Here is a 22,425-nt window from a genome sequence, read left to right as displayed (position 1 = left end):
CAAAACCAGAGGTGCTATAAATCACTAAACACCTACAAAAAATTCTGAATGTGACTAGTATAATATTGAAAAAACAGCTGATACGTTTCATTCACAGGGCTGGAGGACCTCTCCTGTGAAGACAGGCTGAGAGAGCTGGGCTTGTTCAGCCTGGTGAAGACAAGGCTCCAGGGAGACATTAGAGCAGCCTTTCAGTACCTAAAGGGGGCCTGAAAGTAAACTGGAGAGGGACTTTTTACAAGGGCATGTAGTGACAGGACAAGGGGAAATGGTTTTAAACTTAAAGAGGGTCAATTGAGATTAGATATTAGGAAGAAGTTCTTCCCTGTGAGGGTGGTGAGGCACTGGCACGGGTTGTCCAGAGAAGCTGTGGTTACCCCATCCTTGGCAGTGTTCAAAGCCAGGTTGGACAGGGCTTGGAGCAACCTGCTCCAGTGGAAGGTGTCCCTGCCTGTGGCAGGGGGTTGAAACTGGATAATCTTTAAAGTCCCTTCCAACCCAAACCATTCTATGGCTCCTTCTTTTTGGTTTGAAAAGAAACAGAGATCACCTACACTGGATAATACATCTTTCAAAATCAGTCATAGGTCAATCACCCTGTGCATATTTATTCTGAAGAACTTACTGGAATAAACAGGTCACATAAAAGCATTATGAAGCACTTCCTGTGTCGTTTCTCACTCACATTGTAGCTACAAATAATTTATTTTCTGAGATTTCAGCTTGAATTTAAAGTTACCCATTTGTGTCCCTACATCATTACAAAACTAAAACATCAGCAGCAGGAAAAAAAAAAATCCCTTGAGAATGGTCAAGGATAAACTAAAGTATTAAAATCCTAAATCCTAGAAAATATTTGGGTTGCTAGCTTAGAAGACAATAACTAAGGATTCAGATGCCACTGATTTCAACATTTGTGTCTGGTGACCACCCCTTGCCGGGAGACAATATTTCAGGCTCATCTATTGTTTTCAGATTTGCAGCACTCATTGTACAACAAAGAAAAATCACCCAGCGAGTAGCAAGAAGAATAAAAGAATTATGAGAATTAATTGCTATGACACTGTTATAACAATACTTAGGGAAAAATTTAAACCAAAACTAGTATAAAGCAACCCAGTAAAAATTCCAAGTGACAGCATAATTTCCAGACAAACATGGTAAGCAAGACTTTAAGTTACCTCGTAACAGGAACACCAGGATGTGTACTGATGCATCCCTATAATACTATTGGAAGAGGGAGGAGAAAAATGAGGAAAACAGGAATGCCTTTTCTTTTTAAAGCCATAAGACTAAGGACAGCTCGCAACAATCTTAGGCAAAATGTGAACAATTCAACAAACTTGTATCAGATATAAGGAATTCAAGTACTAACAAATCAACAGATCAAATGCCTAATGATCTCAAGTCAACTAGAGTGAGTGCTAACATTTCAAAAAACACCAGTATTAGAAGGAAAAAGTTAAGGATGTTCCTACTGGTAAAAGATTGCCTGATTTGAAGCTTTTCTACATCTTGTCTATTTTTATTTGTTAGCAGTGATCTCTGTGCACTACTACTTTCAAAAATAATTGACAAATTGGCTGAAAAGCAAGCACTTCAGGGAACTGTCACGGAGAATTTATGTCTCAGTTTTTCCCTGTCTGTGAGAATAGCAAGCCAGAACTAAGGAAATCATCCATTTCTTTATATCATTCATCTACACAGTTGAAAAACTAGTTACTATGAATAATAGCAGTATTTCTAAGAGGCTCCCCTTGCTCCATAAATTTCCTGAGAGATGTCTCAAGGACAGATCAAAAATAATTAATCTTAGGATAGATTATATTCTTTCAGTACCTCTGGGTAGTGTTGATAAAATTAAATCAACTGCTAAATGAAGATGCAAACTACAAATTACCCTCAATAATAAATACTGCACACTGATGAATTTGTACTGGATCATAAGCAGACAAAAGCCCACAGAAAAAAAAGCTCTCATAATTAGTGGATGAGCTGTTTCTGGGTATAAAGTGAAGTGCTGCCTGGCTTTCTGTTTCTTTGGAAAAAAATTCCTCCAGAATGCCCCAAGATTTAATAATTTTTAATTTTTTATTACTTCTGATCTTACACTGTGAGCATACAATACTGAAGTCTCCTGAATGATCCCACCCATATATGGTCCACTTACACAAGTTCACAACTGCATCTCTGGATACTTATCAAAGCACTTGGTGTTCAAATTGTCCTCTCTCTTCACCAGTGAATGACAATTTAAGGAAAACTAATCTACCAAATCTGTCTAGATAAAATCCTATTGACTATGCACTATTTCTCCTTCCACTGGGGAGGAATAACCCCATGTGCCAGTACAGGTTGGGGGTTGGCCTGCTGCAAAGTAGCTCTGTGGAGAGGGATCTGGTAGCTCCTGGTGGACAACAAGTTGTCCATGAGCCAGAAGCAATGTCTCCTGCGGCCAAAGTGGCCTGGGCTGCATTAGGAAGAGCACTGCCAGCAAGTCAAATGAGGTTATCTCTACTAGCCCTGGTGATATCACACCTGGAGTACCATGTCCATTTCTGGGCTCCCCAGTACAAGGGACATGGAGCTCCTGAAGCAACTCTAGCAAAGAGGCACTAGAATGACTCAGGGTCTGGAGCATCTCTCATATGAATTAGAGATGTGTGCACGTCTACGGGGGTATGATATAATAGGCATCACAGAAACATGGTGGGATGGCTCCTATGACTGGAGTGTTGGAATAGAAGGTTACAGGCTCTTTAGAAAAGACAGGCCTGGCAGGCAGGGAGGGGGAATTGCCCTTTACGTTAGGGATAGGCTGGAGAGTATGGAACTCTGTCTGGGGACAGGTGAGCAGTCAACAGAGAGTTTGTGAGTCAGGGTTAAAGGGAATACAGCTATGGGAGACATTACTGTGGGGATCTGTTACAGACCGCCTCATCAAGGAGAACCTGCGGATGAAGCACTCCACAGACAGGTAGGAAAAGCCTCACACTCGCAGGCCCTTGTTCTCATGGGTGACTTCAACCACCCTGACATCTGTTGGAAGGACAGTACGGCCCGGCACAAGCAATCCAGGAGGTTCCTCGATTGTGTAGAAGACAACTTCCTTCTCCAAGTAATAAGAGGAGCCGACAAGGAGAGGTGCCATGCTTGACCTCGTGCTCACCAACAGGGAAGGGCTCGTTGGAAATGTGACTCTCCAGGGTACCCCTGGATGCAGCAATCATGAGATGCTTGAATTTGAGATCCCCAGGACAGTGAGAAGAGCGTGCAGCAAGCTCACTGCCCTGGACTTCAAAAGAGCAGACTTTGGCCTCTTCAGGAACCTGCTTAGTAAGGTTCCATGGGATACAGTTCTAGAGGGCAGAGGGGCCCAAGACTGTTGGTTGATATTCAAGGATCACCTGCTACAAGCTCAGGAGTGTTGCATCCCAACCAGAACGAAGTGCAGCAGGAGGGCCAGGAGACCTCCTTGGATGGATAAGGAGCTCCTGAGGAAAATTCAAATGAAAAGAGAAGTTTATAATAAGTGGAAGCAAGGACAGATGGCATGGGAAGAGTTCAGGGATGTTGTCCGGGAAGCTAGGGACCAGGTTAGGAAAGCTAAGGCCCAGTTAGAATTAAACTTAGCTAGAGGTATTAAAGATAACAGGAAGGGATTCTACAGGTATGTAGCAAATAAAAAACAGACTAGGGAGAACATAGGCTCCCTCAGGAAGCTCTCAGGAGAACTGGCTACCCTGGATTTGGAGAAGGGTGAGGTTCTGAATGACTTCTTTGCCTCGGTCTTCACTGGCAAAGGCTCTGACCAAACCAACCAAGTCTTGGAAGGCAGATGCAGGGACTGTGAGAATAAAGACCTTGGGCCCACTGTAGGAGAGGATCTGGTTTGAGACCATCTTAAAAATCCGAACATGCACAAGTCCATGGGTCCTGATGAGATCCATCTGCAGGTCCTGAAGGAGCTGGCGAATGAAGTTGCTAAGCCACTGGCCATCATATTTGAGAAACCACAGCAGTCAGGTGAAGTTCCCGATAACTGGAAAAAGGGAAATATAACCCCATTTTCAAGAAAGGGAAAATGGATGACCCAGGGAATTACAGACCAGTCAGTCTCACCTCTGTGCCTGGCAAAATCTTGGAGCAGATTCTCCTGGAAGGCATGCAAAGGCACATGAAAATCAACAAGGTGCTTGGTGACAGCCAGCATGGCTTCACTAAGGGGAAATCCTGCCTGACCAATTTGGTGGCCTCCTATGATGGGGCTACAGAACTGATGGACAGGGGTAGAGCAGTTGATGTCATCTACCTGGACTTGTGCAACACGTTTGACACTGTCCCATATGACATCCTTGTCTCTAAATTGGAGAGACATCAATTTGATGGATGGACCACTTGGTGGATAAAGAACTGTCTGGATGGCCGCACACAAAGAGTTGTGGTCAATGGCTCAATGTCCGGCTGGAGACCAGTAACGAGTGGTGTCCCTCAGGGATCAGTGCTGGGACCGGTCTTGTTCAACATCTTTGTTGCTGACACGGACAGTGGGATTGAGTGCGCCCTCAGCAAGTTTGCTGATGACACCAAGCTGTGTGGTTCGGTTGATACGCTGGAGGGAAGGAATGCCATCCAGAGAGACCTTGACACGCTTGTGAGGTGGGCTGATGCCAACCTCATGAAGTTCAACCATGACAAGTGCAAGGTCCTACACCTGGGTTGGAGCAATCCCAGGCACAGCTACAGGTTGGGCAGAGAAGAGATTCAGAGCAGCCCTGCGGAGAAGGACTTGGGGGTGCTGGTTGATGAGAAAATGAACATGGGCCGGCAGTGTGCGCTTGCAGCCCAGAAAGCCAACCATATCCTGGGCTGCATCAAAAGGAGCATGACCAGCAGGTCAAAGGAGCTGATCCTGCCCCTCTACTCTGCTCTTGTGAGATCTCATTTGTGTTATTGTGTGCAGTTCTGGTGTCCTCAACATAAAAAGGACATGGAACTGTTGGAACAAGTCCAGAGAAGGGCCACGAGGATGATCAGGGGACTGGAGCACCTCCCGTATGAAGAGAGGCTGAGAAAGTTGGGGCTGTTCAGCTTGGAGAAGAGAAGGCTGCGTGGAGACCTCATAGCAGCCTTCCAGTATCTGAAGGGGGCCTGTAAGGATGCTGGGGAGGGACTCTTCATTAGGGACTGTAGTGATAGGACAAGGGGTAACGGGTTAAAACTTAAGCAGGGGAAGTTTAGATTGGATATAAGAAGGAAATTCTTTCCTGTGAGGGTGGTGAGGCACTGGAATAGGTTGCCCAGGGAGGTTGTGAATGCTCCAACCCTGTCAGTGTTCAAGGCCAGGCTGGACGAGGCCTTGGGTGATATGATTTAGCGTAAGGTGTTCCTGCCCATGGCAGGGGGGTTGGAACTATATGATCTTAAGGTCCTTTCCAACCCTAATTATTCTATGATTCTATGATATGAGGAAAGCCTGAGGGAGCTGAGCCTTTTCAGACTAGAGAGGTTAATATTCATACTTTTCCAAGGTAATCACTTTCACAGTGAAAGCAAGAGTTGTAGCTTCAGTTTACAAGACATGCTATTATTTGCTTAGCTTTTTTCCTTTAAATTGCAGTCTGCTCCAAGCAGTGGCTACACAGCCTCATTTACTTTGCTCCTGGTCCTGTCCTATGAACAACTTAGTTATACCAAGTCTGAAACAAGTCTATGTAAAATCTCACCAATATTTGAAATTGCTGTTTTCCACTCTCAACTCCATCAATCTGTTTTCCACCACGATGATGAATGTTAATTAACATCAGCATAAAAAATCCTAATCCACCAAGCAGTTTTGGCCCTGGGTGAAGACAGTATAATTTCATTGTGCTGTGTGATATGTGTCCGAAGTTTATATGCATTTTTCATTAGTTTTAAATATTACCAATTCTAATTTGTCTCCTGTATGCAGTAAATGAGTAGTTATCATTAATCTTCCAAAATCAACTTACTTCGCTGTTCTGATTTCAAGCTGTTGTTGGTAAGGGCCCTGTGATGGCCTGCATTTCTGTGCTATCCAGCACACCGGTGAATGTGGTCCATGACTAAGACTCTAAAGTACTACAATAATGCAAGTGCATACAGAAGCACCAACCTTCTATTTTGTTATCCACAGGCTCCTGTACTATCTTAAACCTCTTTGGATCAGTCACATGTCAAGCCTAATAGATGACTGCACAAACTAGTTACCAACTTGTGTGCACTGGAGTCCTGCAATTCTGAAACACAAACCTCTCAGATCTGCCAGAGTCATTTCTATTCTGAAAACATCCCAGTCCCCTGATAGTCTACAAAGACACCATTCAGAATGAGAGATGCATCCCACGTAAAGTATTTAAATGGAATATGGAGCTGCTGGGAAGCTTAACTGCTAACAGGAAACACTGAGATGCTGCAGAAAAGAGGTAACAACAGAGTGCTTTTTGGAATGCATAACAAAGGGAAGGCAAAACTACCTGAAAAAGTACAATGCAATCCAGTAAGGCCAGAAATGTAACATACTATACTCTGACAGGTGCAATCACATACAGTCAGAGAACAACTGACTAAAAAATAATTCAGAGAAGTATTTTGGGAGATACAGTACATGCCAAACTGAACTTACACGAACAATGAATTGCTAAGGAAAAGGCAAACCCTAGAGTGGGACATCTAAGCCAAAGTCTCAACCACAAGACTTACAAATAACTCTGCTGTATGCAGCATTTGCGAAGCCTCAGCTAGAGTGCTGTGTTCAGTTTAAACCATGGCACACCATATACTGAGCATCTAAAGAGACTCCAGCGAGAGGAAGAAGAGTGATAGAAGGCCCAGCCAATACAATCCGCTAAAAAAAACAGAGTGCAGGGGTTTTCTTATATATTTTTAGTCTAAAGGAAAAAAATTGCAAGGACATAACAATGTCAATCTCTAAATATGCACAAGTTTGCTGTAACTAGAAGAGAATAACCCGTCTTCCATGTCTGTGAGGGACATTAAGCAATTCAACTGTGGCAAGGGAATTTACGTGAGACCTTGTGCTTGTGAAACTCTGCTCCCTGCAAAAGCTTTCTAACAGTAAATACAGTGAGACACTGGAACAGACTGCCTAGGGAGACTGCAGGCTTTTAAGTACAAGGCAGACAAAAGCCAACCAGGCTTTTTTTTTTTTTTTCTGTACAGGCAGAAGTGACCTACCACTGTGCTCAGGACAGATCAGTATGCTCTAGCTGTGGTAGCCACAATGGTCAGTTTTGGGACATGGGTACATGCCCATGTCACCACCACCTCCAACCACATTCAGGAACTTTAGTTTCTTCTCTTTCCCTGTTTTTCTGTCTTTTGGTTATCACAGCAGTTCTACAGGTTTTTTACTTCACAGCTGCCACCACCTGCTGGGTAATAACAGCTGGTTTCTGTCTCGCAGGAAAAGCCAATATCCTACCTCTTGGACTGTAACACATTCCCTGCTTTGGAAACCTAATGACTCTTCAACAGACTTACACAACTCTGCCAGCACAGTGCTGAAAAAGGCAACCAGGAAAGTCTAGTTGTCTTGGTGGCCTGATAAAGGAATTCAATGCTTTTTGCTACTAGATCAATGGCTCAAACGCTGGCCCACACCAGTGATGACTGACAACCTCAGTCATCTAATAATCTTTTCCCAGCAGTGTGAATAAAACCAATGACTGTAGCCCCAGAGCATCTGTCCTCAATGGAACATTATCATTATGGTTTAACACCCTCCCTGCTAGGCTCTATGAGGCAAAGTAATGGGCAAGCAGATGGACAGAAAAATTCCCACACTCTCAGAGAAGCACTCTCATTCTGAACAATGCTGGCATGCTGAAGCTTGACATTTAGCCTCAGAAAAGGGACAGAGAAAATAAAAGTGGCAGCTACCACTTCTTTCTTTACTGTGCTGATGGAATTAGTCATTCAATCTGCACTATACAGGACACACAAATACCATACTGATCAAAAGACAGGGTTTTCTCAGCATGTAATACTATTAGAGAGATCGAGACTTGGGGCTTTTTAATGATACTGAAGTTTTATGAACTGTTACTTGTTTAAGACTTTAATAACTGATGTGATTAAGTTTTTAAACCATATCTGAAGATTGAACTCAGAGGATCAGCAAAAAGAGGAGTAGCAAACTACTGCCACTAGAATAGCAAACCATCAAAACATATTCCCAGTGTAACCTCATCAAACCACGGACAAATTTCATTCTGAATCTTCCTGTTCCTGTAGAATGGAGCTAATAATACTCACTACCTTTGAAAAATAACACCAGTATCTTACACAAAAGGGAGAAGAAAAGTTGAAAGAAGATTCCCAATGAGAATCATTAAATAGAATTCTCACTTATTTTGTAAGAGAGTTAATTAAAATAGTAATATGTTCATGGTTAATTACTGGAGATGAGATCAATCACAGGAATGAATATGAAAGCTGGAGAAAAAAAGAGAAGGGAAGAAGTCTTCAGTGATTTGTTTAGAAAGAGGACAAGAAACAAGCATTTTTACTGCAACAACAGTCTCATTTTAATCCCTGTATCAGTAAAGAATCTACCAACAGAGATTCCTGAAAGCTTAAACACACACATTCATTTAAGGTGCCTTGAGTGAATGGCCTTTAAGATCTTTTTCCTGATAGGAAATATATTTCACCATTTATTGTAAGAATGAAAACTATTTTTTTAATTCACAATTAAAAATTGAATAATTTAAGACAGGGAAGATGTAAAACAATCCTTTAAGCTCCATCAGAATTGCTTAAGCTCTTGTTTAAAACTCCTGTGTGTAAAAAGGGAGCTCACACTACACTATGTTCAATGGTTATAGCTCTGTTTTATTCTATGTTATTTCTCCTTGTGTTTTAAGGAATTCTGAGACAGCGATGGAGCACAGAATGCAGCCTGGGATCAAGCATGCCAACTAATATCTCCATCCACTAGAAAAGTGGAAAAGAAACCACTGTAAGTTCAAAAAAAAGTTCTACTAAGGCATAAGAATAATATTTCATAATAAGTTTTAGTTAAACTACTAAGCAATTCTCTCATAGGCTTAAAACATGTCTTGAGCATGAAGGTCCTACAGACTGACATTTTAAGCAGCTTTTCAATTCCCTGCACACTTCACAGAAAAATAAGCAATCTAGTACTAAAAGCTTGGAACCAGTGAATCACAAAGCCTGTATGACAATCCAAATGAACTCAGAGACTGGTATTTTAGTATTATCCCCCATACAGTGTGGTCTGGTATTGAGCTGATTGTTCCAAAGAGCAGTTCTGTACTCTCTCATCCCAAGCCACATTTCCATTGTTCTGCATTCTGCTGAACAAAAGCTCCCACCATCCTAAACTATGCAACAATCCCCTGCGGTATGGAAGAAGGGGAGAAAGCAATACCAGACATTTAGACCTAAAAACAGCGTTTGAACTGGACTGGCAAAGAAAACAATGCGAAGTCCTACCACTTCATCCTCTTACTTTGAATAGAGAGATCTGGTTCCTACTCCAGACATTTAAGGAATACCATGGTCTGTGAGAATTACTGGTGAGAATTACTGGTAAGAATTATGTGAAGTGTACTGGATGGAGCTCCTTAAATATAATCAGTGTAGAACCAACTGCTACTCATCTGCTCAGGCATACGGATTTAAAAGGTCAAGAGCACATAAGGTCATTATGGGAAATTCTTCACTTGATACTCTTCTCGACATGTATGAAGTCTAGCATGGAAGTCCTTCATAATGCCAATTTTCCCCCTTAAAATTACATGTACTCTGCTTGCAAATCTGTAACATATTTAATACACAATCTTTCAGCTTTCAAGAAATTTAGGGCTTTAAAATTAGGGGACTACATTTTCAGTCAGTGCTTTTTCAGTGACTTGCAATTAGAAGAGGTAAAAGCAGATTAAAGTGGTGTGTTTGTAACAACCACATGCCACGGTTGTAAGATGCTAAATTCACATAGGCAAACAGCCAATACTGCCACAGCTGTCACTGTGATTTTGTTGATGTCCTCCAGAGCAAGCCTGTTGCCTTGGTGCCAAAAACACAGACACTGCCAAACTGGCAGAGTTCAGAGCTGAAGACTTCAGTCTTCTTCCCAGGAGCTCCGACGGAAGCAGCTCAAAGCTCACTGTCCCCCTTCAAGAGAGCAGGTGCCTGCCACACTGTGGCAATGACTAAAATTGGTGCATTCTATGATTTGTTCACATTCCTTCCTCCCCCCAATATTCCTTCATTTTTTTCCTTACTGCAGTGTGGAACCACAAGGAAATAAAAGCAATAAAATAGAAACAAACAACAACACTTATTTTCCCCAAAGTATTAATTCTATCCTTCCATTCTGTAAGATCAAGACAGGACTGAAACTCCAAGTACAGTCAGAAGCAAGGAAGTACCACTCCTTTTGGCTGTGATGGATTCTCAGAAGAGGGAAGAAAATGATGCCAGAAATACTTACTCCCCTGAAGGGAAGACAATTCTTTGTTCAGAATTAATGTAAAAAGTCTATGCCTTTCCTCTCTGGTATGAGAATGCTTTTCCTCAACAGAGACAGTCAAAGCTACTGAATTTCTTTCCAAACTCCAGTGATTAATTCATATACACACAGATAAGGAAAATAAACAACATTAAGACTATCACTACAGCCATACTGAAAAAACAATGATAACACCAGTTCTTGCATTGCTAAGCAGGTTGAACTTACTACATCTCCCACAGGACACTGCCCTCCTCTGCTGCTCTGTTACTTTTTATCTTAATGAGGGAATTTAATGCTCATGGAATGACACCAGCAGCAATGGAGAGATCCAGGAATAGCGTGGGCAGATGCTGTGCACAAGTTTCTCCCACAGCTCTGCCAATCAGCCTCAAGCCTGACTCATCTGCTTTCAGTATTGTGTTTTCCTGAAACTGTTTCTTTTTCCTGTGCCAAACTGTATGGTGCAGAGTTCCACTAGGTATTAAAATGACTGTAGACAAATTTTCCCTATCATGACTCATAACTTGAAATCAGGGATGTAAGGGCTTGAAGATGGGGGTAAAAGGCTGAGGAATAAACCATTACCTATAAAAATACTTTCTGCAAAAGAAAGAGTAAAAAATTAATCCCAGGTGTCCCCCCCTGAAGAATAAATACCCTTCTTGTCCTTCTTTCATCTCTGCAACAGTATCTAAACAGCAGCTGCTTCTGAATCAAACTGAGTTGTAAAACTAAGTTGTGTTACAAATTTCACCGTTCTTCTGCAAGGGCTACTCTGAAGTGCATCTGTCAATAGCAACATCTGGTTTTGTTTCATCTCAAACTATTTTAAGGGCAGTACTGGAAGGTATTCAAAGTATGGCAAAAGGAGCCAAACAACATTTTTATTGTTGCGATTTCAACACTTACAAGCCTGCATATCAGCCTAAAAGTAGGCGAGTTGTGAGCCAGGCCAGATAACTGTTTATCCACAATTAAGTGTCACTGTGAGGTGTTAATATGGAGAGGTATGCAAGAACTTAGTTGGCAACTGTGTGAAGATAAAAAATAAGGACTATTTAAAGGAGCATTTGTATTATTGACACAACAAACAGTAAAGACTCTTTATTTAAAGGAGCATTTGTATTATGGATGCAACAAACAGTTTATGGCAAGTGCCATTTCCAAGTTCCTGTAAAAGTCTTTTTTCCTCCTGTAAAACCCAGCCCAGGCCATATCCTGAAAAAGTTTGTCATCGTGATGGATGGAAGCGTGCATGGAAGGAAAGACAGATTTCAAGGAGCCTTTGGCAGAGGAAAAGTCATTAACACAACTTAATATACCATTTAATAAAAGTAGCCAGGATAATTTTTTGATGTGGCAAGCATTTTAAACAGAGTGACTTTTTCATGAAGGTCAGAGAGTCTTCCAAGGTAAGGGCATATACACAAGCTATTGCACAGTAAGTTAGACTATGTACTTCCATGGTGTCAGAGCCAACAACCTACAGGTATACTCTTAGCCTGGTGGAAATGTCAGGTATGTTGAAACATCTCTCCCTTCCGTGCAATCTAAGTTGGCTATTTTGCTCTTGAGCTGCCAAAGGGTAAGAACTTAACCTCAGGTATTACAAAGCAGCTGCTCTACCATAATTATACTTAGCATAGTAAACTTTATTACTGGTCTACACTTGCACTGCACAGCATCTGTGAAACACTGCAAAGTGGATCCAAAAGAATAAGAAACAAGCACTGGCAATTTCTAATTGCTGTTAATTCAGGTTTCATACACACGACACCTTACACCTCAGTTCAAATCTTCTTAACTCGGTTATTTTCAAAGACTGCTAAAGAACAACTCTTCATTAAAGCTTCATATATGTTACACAGAGAAAGCTAGGAAGTTAGCTAGCCTTAGCAGGTATTTATTAAGGTATATGTGAATAAAGGAAGAACCTTGGCAGGAGACCTGCCTTTCATAAAGGACACTGATCAGGACAGTCAGTAACATTTTTCTTTACTGCTTAGTAATTCTGATGGAAAGTAAAATTAAGAAATAAATTCCACAGTGGTGTTCACTGTCCTGTAATCAGCAATCTTTGCCTATTCTCAGTATATATCTTGAACTCTTAACTCTGAGTTTCTTTCATAATTCCCCCTGAGTTTTGCAATGGCTATGCAAGGCTTTCATCTAGGCTGACAGCCATTTATAAGCTGCTTTGGTAAGCTGCCATTTCCCTTTCTCTCCTCCAAGAAGCAGCATCATCAAGGGTCCAAGTGGGACCCCACAAATGGACACAAGGACTGGCAGAAGTTGGCAGCACTGGCAGGCTGAGTTACTTATAAACATAACCAGGCAGCCCCAGGTCTGGCTCTGACAAACAGCCTCTTTCTCAGCTCAGCTGAGATGTTTCTGTTTATTTGAATGATAAGGGAAAACTTAATTCCCAAGATGTCACCATACTGAGATAATTTGTTGATAAAAGGTAACACTAGATGAGTGGTGAGACAAGACTGCTTTTCATAAGCACTGATCCCAGTGTAACTACATGGGTCGCATTTCCCTAGAGCTGGTACTGAACAGGAGTAGGGAGAAAACCAGAAACAGTGCCATTGACCTATTGCATTACAGCCTAGCGGTGAAGCTCTGCCAGTGATTTACAAAGTGAAGGCTTCCAAGAGCATAGCAACAGCATGTTGCCTCCTTGAAATTATTTGTATTATTCTTCTACTTTACCTTATTTTAGCATGTAATTGACTTAAACATAAAATGAGATTTTGTTTTTCCAGACATTTCATAAAATTCTATTTACTGCAAAAATACATTATTTCTAATTTATGGCAACTCCTTCTAAACTCTTTTTAATTACATGGGTATTTGTGTTCCATTATTATCCTTCTGAGTCTGATGGCAGTATTACAATGTACCAAGTTCTTTCCTAAAGAGAATGCTGTTTTCTTTCTCTTTTTCAGCTCACTATACCCTGAAGTTATCCTGAGGAAGTCCCTTAATGAATTTAGGAAAAGCAGCAGAAACACATCCTCTGTGAGAACATTTCCAGCAAACTGTCCTCTACAACACTTTTATTTCTGTCTGGAGACACAGAGACATATGGGACTGTTTACAACCACCTTGTGGTTGTAAACCTGGGTCCTTGCTGAACCCAGGACATGCACACATACTACTGTCATTATGCTTTTAGAGAATCTGTCCTGTATATATGCCAGAAGCAAAATTAAAAATAAGAGATTAAGAAAAATATCTAACCTCCTTTCGAAGACTCCAAGTTATGCTGTCACACTGTTGCTTAACTATCTCCCTAGGTCATTTCACCTTTTTCCTGCCTAAGCTTATTTAAGTTCCACTTTATGCACTGGATCTTGGTATACCTTTGTGTATAGAAAGAAAAATCCTCTATTCCACTCTTAATTTACAGATGCGAAATCCTACATATAAAATAATTAATCCACTATTCAATATTTCTTCTATAAATTGCAGGTATTAAATATGCTAAGCACCACAGTATAACTGTTTTTCTAGACCCCTAATTATTTTGGTTGAGTCACCATCACTGGAGATATCAAAAGACATGTGGATGCGTCACTTAGGGATATGGTTTAGTGGTGGACTACGCGTGCCGTCTTAGTGTTTGGAGTTGATGAGCACAAAGGTCTTTTTCAACCTAAATGATTATATGATTTCAGCAAATTTCTATGAATCCTAAGACACACTTCTTGTAACTGTAGATGTAGCTTATGGCCTTCCAGGGATTACAAAGGGAGCTCTGGGATACCCACTGACATAACCTACCTGATTTCAGATTTTGAAGTGGGATAAATTGCTCCCTGATTCCCAGATGTCTCACCCACACTTGGTTATACTGAAATGCAGATTATGATAATGGGACCATTTAATAAGCAGTTGACATCATTATAAATCAGTAACCTGCCATCCTTGTTATCTGCCAGTCTTTGTTAACTCCAAGTACTTTATCAGCAAAGATTTCATTCTCTAGGTTTCTGAGGAGTTTCCTGAATGTCATTAGACCTTGCTAGGAAAGACTCCACTCATTTCTCTCCATGTTCACATCTCTCAGAACTAGGCTGTAAATGATCGATGTCTGTAACTAACTCCATTTGCGCAAACTTTTAAATGTGGGGGCCTTTGTTTTATCAGGGCAAAAAGTCACTAACTGCTTCACAGGGGTTTTTATTAGAAATATTTATATATATGTATGTATGTATTTAAAATTGCTTTTACCTTTTGCTCCTTGTTCTAGTTCCAGCACTGCAAGAAAATCCTGCTCTTATGACAATCAAAGTTAGTTTCTCCAAGTGTAACTGCACTGATGCATTAATGAACACAATATACTCTGGCACTGGAGGAAAGGTGGACTCAAAACCTTTTGAGTAAGAACTCAAAATTCTTACACAGCATGCATGAAAATGACTTTTCTGCTCACACCACTAGATATTCCCCTGCTTTTCTTCAAAATAATCATGGTTAAGTCCTGAAACACAGAATGTTTCACCTATTGCTGTCACTTTCACCAGTGGGCCTCAGAATACTTTGGAATAGCTGGGAAGATGACTGGATAATCCAAGCTTCCTCTATTTCTCCACTGCCTCTTAAGTCTTGCCCTATGACACACTTGCCTATGGCAGCCATGGCAAGCTGCCCTGGAAAAAACATGGAAAAGCAGCTGCCTGATGTTAAAACAAATATCAAAGAATACCGTAATATGGGAAAAAAAGTAAAGAACATATTGTCTCATAATGTAAGGAAAGTGAGGACTGAGTCTGCCCTGGTTACCTGCAGTGACGTCTTCCAATCTCTCTAATTAAGAGTTGGTAGAATTCCTTCAAAGTGAGAACAGACCTCAAACCAGGAGCTAATTAAAGCACTCTCATCCTTAACCAAGTGCAATTTTCTTAAACTCTTGCATAAGTGATTACAGCAAGACAGCAGGATTCATGTTTATTACCTGAATTGTCTGGTAAACTGAAGGATCAAATCCTTTCACAGTCACCTCCCGAAAAACTCTTGGCTCCAGTTCCTCTTTGGTCAGATCACAGTGATATATAATACCTAAAATAGAGTGCAAAGTTGTCAGCTTAGTGTATGTCTATCATTAAAAGGATGCTGATTTAAGTGCTGTGATGGAATAAAGAATGGCAAAGGTAACTTGGCAAGGTGAAGAACAGTAGCTCTAGACACATTCTTTCAGTTAATATATAATTTAACACATACATATATGCACTTCATCTAGGCAGGGTGCAAAGACTTTCTGTACAGAAGGAATAAATCTCTGTGCCCATATAAAGCCAGCTATCCAAAGTGGCTAAAGCAAAATGGAAAAATCCTTGTTTTCACAAAGTTACACAGCACTTATTGAAAATGATGATGTTGGAAGAAATAAACAGGATGTCTGTTTTGAAACATCTCCTCTAGAGCCACCATACTGAGACTAAATATATCAAGAATTTCATTCAGGTCAACATTTTTCTCTTTATGATAGAGTATTTTGAAAATACAATTCAAACAGACTGCTGGATAACGGAAAAAGCTAAGCGTTCACTTGAAATTGTAGCAGACTGGCACAGTTACCTGTGTAACTGAACAGAATTTGGTCTCATGCAATTTATTTCACAACCTGATCCTGCAGGTTTGAAGGCAACTTGACTTGCTTGAGTTGCACCCATGATTTCCAAAGGACTGTGCGCATGAGAAAATTTATGTATATAAGCAGTATAAGATTTCTAGGTTGCAGCAGAGGCAGAATCTTAGAGACTGCAGCAATCTAGATATTAAACAGACATGTAATTAGCCAAGAAGAATTCTGTATTTAGACTATGAATTACATTTCCTGTCATTCATCCTTAATAGCATCTGAGCATAAACACTTAGGGTAACATTTTACAAAATCCTAATATTCATGGATATACTGCAGATACATCTGATACATAAAACTAACCTCGGTGTCAATTATTCTTTGTTTTTCAGCTTTACAAAAAGGTGGTCTCTATAAAATTTAAAATGTGTACTAAGGAAAAGAACACTGAAAGTTAAGGCAAAAAGCTCCTCAATGTCATAAAACTAAGGTGGACAGGACTTGATTGAAATACTGTTGTATTGTCTGTATTTTAAATACTTTCAGGAAATCAGAAGTAATTATTACAGAGGTTATAGCAATAAAAAATATATTGAAACATGAAATAATGAGGAAACATATCTGATACAAGAGATTGTTCTCATTAAATCACTGACTGTGGAAAAATCAAAAAGACAGATTGGCAAAGGAACAGAGATGAAAATTAACATTCCTGATAACTGATAAAGACTTTCTATAATGGTGAATTAATAGGGAATCCTATCTGCTGGGAATTAATTTTTTTTCATTTATCACAAGTAAATAGCGAGCCTAATGCAGGGTGACAGGTACAAACAAGTATTAAAACAGCATTTCCCTTAAAGATTAGGATCCAGAAAGTCATGCCAAAGCACAAAGAAAAGCACATGAGGTGGTAACAGGCAGAGCAGACATTTGACATATATTTACAGCCACCCAAGCTGGATAATGTATTGGCAAACATTACACACAGAGCAGGCCGAATAGCTGCGTATTAGGAAACCACATGATAAAGTATAAGCGCAGTCACAGACTGCATTTCAGGAGTCAATCAACCTAATATTACAGTAACATGCAACTGAATCCCTGATACTGCATCTCTTGTTCTATTTTTAGTGGCATGGCAGTTAATATGCAAAACCATAGTAACATTGGTGCCTGCACTCTTTTGCTGGGTGGCAAATAAATGCAAAACAATAGAGTGCTCACTTAAGTATCCTACTGGAGTGGACAGCATGGATAACCATATTTTTTAGGGAACAGCAAAAATTATTTTTATGGTGTCGGAATCTATGGTTTTAGAACTGCTTTCTTCATTATTTCATACATACGTTTATTATTACTTTTGTTTTGGGTATTAAGCATAAATAAACAAGAATTAACATTAAATGTCAATTTATTTCTCATTAGAAAAAAAAAGTACAACTTAATACAAATGCAAATTATATTGATGTCTAATTGCAAAGTATGAAGATCTATGTTTATCAAGGACCAGCTCCATACCTTTTGTCTGATTATTCCACTGATGGGGCAAATGAAAGCTGCATGCAAAAAAAATATCCACACACCTACCTAAAAATTGTCTCTCTGGTCTGATTTCCTTACCCTTTCCTTATGCCCATACAGTCTACCTCCATTTCTTTCCTTCCTATTTCTTCTAGATTCCAGGTTGCTCATCGCAAATTCTCTGTAGATGCCAAGCACGTGGATAAAAAGTCTGCCTAAGCAGCCAGCAGGCAATGAGAGCAGCCATTGCTGGCTGACAAGCCACAGATTAAAAGAGATCTCTGGGCTCTTCCTCTCCACATGTTTAGCAGTTGCAGAGACTCTGCTGGCTCAGCAGATGTGAACAGTGCAGGCTTGTAAGACTGGCAACTTCTTGCCCATGAGCTGGGATGTGAGCAAATGAGCTAGCTGAACCATCATGCTGGGATGAAGTCAGAGGTAAATTCAAGAGTGTCCTTGAGCTTTTCTCCAGTTGCAATGATCTGAATGCTGTTTAAAAGTTTGTTTAAAAGAGGAACTGGAAACCTATCGTATTTCTGGTTATGCAAACAGTAAGATAATAATAGGAAATCCATCACCCTTCTTATCTGCTAAGCAGAAACATAATTTTGATAATTTGACACAATCCTTTAGGAAAACCAGAAAACCTATCAAAACTGTCATACAGCCATTTTGCAACGTGGCTCTGCTCTAACTCAAACAGAGGAAAAATATATGTCAGATGCTGTAAGAACAGTTTGGATCATCTTACGATTCATGATCACTTACAGCCCTGGACTAAGATAAAGATTATGAAGCCTATCTCTCCTCTCCATACTTCAATCCTTTCCTGCATTAGCTATTGATTGTTTGGGCTATAAAGGAATTTAAAATAAAACAGCAACAGCAAAAAACTCCAACAAAAACAACAACAAAAACAACCAACCAACCAAAAAACCCCAAACAAACACCACCACCCCCCAAAACAGCAAACACATTTTCTTGTCATATACTAGCTTGACAATTGAATAGAAACTCCCTTATTATTCAAAATCCTAGAATACTTAGTGATGTTCCACACATGTATTACAGAATATTTTGGACAGCTCTGGCTTTGCAAGAGGATTCCTACAGCAATCCAACAGATGTAAGCACAGATAGTAAGAATGCTCTTATGAAGCTATGCATAAATGCATCACAAAGCTATCAGAAAAAAAGTGCCTTTTTAAAATGTTCTTCAAAATTGTGATGAAAAATCCCAGTGAATATATTAAAAATTGTCTTCAACAGAATTTGTAAACTTGTATCTTGCTGTATGAAGCAAGAGCTGTGAGAATGCTACGGTTTCCTCTCTAGTACAAGCCAGTCTTACGTAATTTCTCAATGCAGCTCTCAAATATTAGTATGCTATTATTGAGGCCTCATGGATCAATGCCTGGTACATTTTGAAGTGCACAACCACTGTTTAACTACATGGTGGGGAAGCAGTTTTCACCGTATCTTAGAGATACCTAATAACTACTAAACAGAAAATGAGAAAGATACCGTTTCCAAGAAAAGTAACAATAACTAGGGGAAAACAATCTTACCTGGAGATAAAAAGGAAGTAAACTGATAGAATATTTCGGTGTCCTTCTTTTGGCCACTATATCCCACAATACTGCCAACTTCTAGGGGGAAAGTCTTGAGATGTGCACCAGTAGCTAGGTCATGAAGTTGCAGGATATTCTTCACATCATGCAGATAGCACAAAACCAGGAAGTTGGACCTCACACAAGCAACCCATTCTGCAGATTGCAGAAAAGAGAAACAAATACAGTGAAAAGAATTGTTAAGAGGGAAAACAATCAGACATAATCTGACTGCAAAATTCTTTAGCATTACTAAATACATGAATCAAAATTTCTGACACACATTGAGGTTAAATCTTTAGAAGTCACCTGCCTTCTGAAACAAAAAGGTGAACCCAAAAGTAAAGGCTGACATTCTTTGGAAACACACCACCCACGATGCTTGAAGCTAATTTATGCAGACAGAGGAGTAATGAACTGCTCAATCGAGATACTTATACATTTGTGGTGCTTATAGACCATTACTGCTCTTAAATACCACATATTTCAGTGTAAAACCGAAGAAAAACACTGATCTTTGCCAGGAATACTTGTGGAAATGCATGAAAACAGAAACAACCATTATGATTCAGACTTAAGCTAAACTCGTAAGGACAGACATGTCCTGTACTGCACACTGAAATATAGCACCTTAAGTATTCAGGAAGCAATTCTCTTAAGTAAGCTCTACTGGATATAAGAAAAGGATTAGTCTGAGGTGACATCCTCAACACATCGTCACAAAAAAAATGTTTATTCAAGAAGCTTATGTTAAACGGCATTCTTCAGACTGTATGCTAGTAGGAACACAGTCAACATAATCTGGCAAAAGGATCAAGGAACAAAATCCTCTACAGAGGTCATTTCCTTTATACCTCTCCCGGCAGTCCTGGACCTTGCAGAGCTGCCCACCTCGGCAGTGCAGGCACGAGAGCTTCTGTTTCAAAGAACCTTTCACATTCTGAGTTTGTTCCTCAGAACAGTTACCAGAAATGTGTGAACTTTTTAATGGAATGCTGATTTTCTTAACTGGACTTTGGGAAAGCTAAACTGTGAATTGTAGAAACTCTTCAGGGCTCCAGTTTACCTGGAATATATCATGTAACATTCTCTCCTGTCTCCTCTGCCACTGGCTTTAGATCTTTAGTGACAAATTCTATTTCTTTACTTATGCAGGAAAAAGACTGAAACCTCTTCATCTCTCTTACTACTTCTGTCATTTAAAAAAATAGCTACCCTACTTTGCAACAAAAGTATTTCAACTTCTTCTCATTAAGTCACAAATCACACACAATCAAGACAAACTACAAACCAGGTTAAAAGTCAAGGAAAAAAAAAATCTGGAAGGAAAGAAGGCCATTTTTCGTTTTTGTTTGTTTGTTTGTTTGTTTGTAAGACTAGGTGAAGTGATGATTCTTGTCCTCTACCAACTTCAGATGTGCAGCTTCTCATACTGGCAACCTAAATTATGGCAAGGTACCACGGAAAATGACTTCTCTAATGTGTTGTAAGCAAAACCCGAAAAGATGGAATAAAATGAGCAAGAAAAATTAGGTAGAACCAACAGGGGTACGCAGTAATGTCAAAGTAGCACTGTGAGAAGAGGAGTTTAAAATACCAATATTGGAGGAAAAAAACATCGGAAACAAAACAGAAGCAAGCCAAAATTGACTGATTTTCAGTTTTACAGTTTTATGTTATGCACATTTTAGCAGGTCTTTTGAGTTTCCCCAGAGTCCTATAAAAACAAATAATCTGAATTCAGAGTTTTATTGAAGACAGTTTTTTATAAATGGATCTTTGCACATTCAGGTTCCAGAACAAAAGTTCAAAGTTGTATCATGTGCTTCTTCCATTAGGGCTAACAAAGTCTTTCTGAATTGTAGGTCAAAATTCTTTATTCTGTAGCATTTAGCTTCTTTAACAGTCCCTGCTTTCATATACAGTTCAGGTCGGTCATGACCCCCTACAGCTCCAAGACCTTAAAATCCTAATAGCTCAATACAGTCTACTTTCCTTTTAGCTTGCTCCTGAAAGACCTGAATTTAACACTAGTCTGACTTTCTAGCCATACGAATTTATGTTACATAAGCACCAAAATAAAGTTTTAGTACTCTTTTCTTCACAAAGATCACTATTAATACTTTTTTACCCTAAGACATTCCAACTTCCTCATGAGCTTCCAGCCTAAATCTGGGAATTTTCTAACCAAAGCCCCGGAGTACAACACTAACTGAAATTTCAGCCACGAAGCCAGGACCTGAAATAATAAGATACAGCATAACATAACACTGTTTATAAATTAGTAATTCGTGTGTAATTTTAGCTCTGCAGTGACTTAAACTGCTTAAGTGAGGCCAGAGAACAGAATAAACTTTGTAAGTTTAATCATTATATCCAATTACATATTTTGAAATACAGCATTGTTCTTGGCTGTATGAACAAGGAGAATAAGCAGTAAAATACTTATTACATTGTCACTGCACATATCTGCTAACATTCATTTGTATAACTGGTTTAACGCAAATATGAATTTAAAAAAACAGCATCCCTACAGTAACACACTATTTTTGCTTGCAGATGTAACTAAAATGTCCATTTTTTTTACTCTTGAAATTTCCTGACACTTGAAAGCTTCACAAAATGGATTACAGATAAACTTTAAATGTATAATATATAGATTTGCTTCAGCAAAAATACTACTTAAGCAATTTTACAATTAAATTGTGATGACCCTTAATTCCTCACTGATAATTTTATGAAGCATTGCTGTTTAATGAGTGTTTTAATTAAAAGCTGAAGCACATTATTACTTTGACTTAAATTACGAAGAGATATTACTCTTTTACTAAAAAAAAAAGCAGTTGCTGCTGGTTTATGTGAAGATTCCTGAAGAACTTGCCTAGAAACAGCAATATTAAATCAAATCAGAATCAAAACAGAGCAAAACACTGAAGCAGACATGAAAGAGCAGGAAAAAAAAGACACTAAGAACCTACGTTTATACATAGCAAGCTAAAACAATGCTGAATTATTAACAAGAGGTATTTTTTGACTGCAAGCTATATGCTGAGTCTCTGTTACTCCCATGCTTGGCACAGATAACTGCAGATACTGTTGAGTTTGTTGCATTAGCAGACTCCTTGGTTTTGCCCATGCTTTGCAGAACACATATTGCATACCTCTGCACTTCCTGGAAC

The 22,425-nt window shown here is 39.6% G+C and overlaps 1 protein-coding gene across 1 annotated transcript in view; it reads right to left on the bottom strand.

The window, feature by feature from the left end:
- PREP (prolyl endopeptidase) overlaps positions 1–22,425 on the bottom strand; it is a 100,401-nt gene that overhangs the window by 28,245 nt on the left and 49,731 nt on the right. The window contains exons 9-10 of the mRNA XM_061460197.1: positions 19,205–19,402; positions 15,486–15,589 (exon numbers count right to left, since the gene is read on the bottom strand). Of these exons, the coding sequence (XP_061316181.1) occupies positions 15,486–15,589; positions 19,205–19,402 (302 nt within the window). The remainder of the gene's footprint in view (positions 1–15,485; positions 15,590–19,204; positions 19,403–22,425) is intronic.

The sequence above is a fragment of the Pezoporus flaviventris genome, unplaced genomic scaffold (genome assembly GCF_033815535.1).
Source record: "Pezoporus flaviventris isolate CSIRO_AGI_PZ_B2104156 unplaced genomic scaffold, CSIRO_AGI_Pfla_v1 ptg000031l, whole genome shotgun sequence".
In the NCBI taxonomy this organism is placed as follows: domain Eukaryota; kingdom Metazoa; phylum Chordata; class Aves; order Psittaciformes; family Psittacidae; genus Pezoporus; species Pezoporus flaviventris.
The sequence above is the reverse complement of the archived record's forward strand: the minus strand, read 5'-3'. Positions and strand labels throughout refer to the sequence as shown.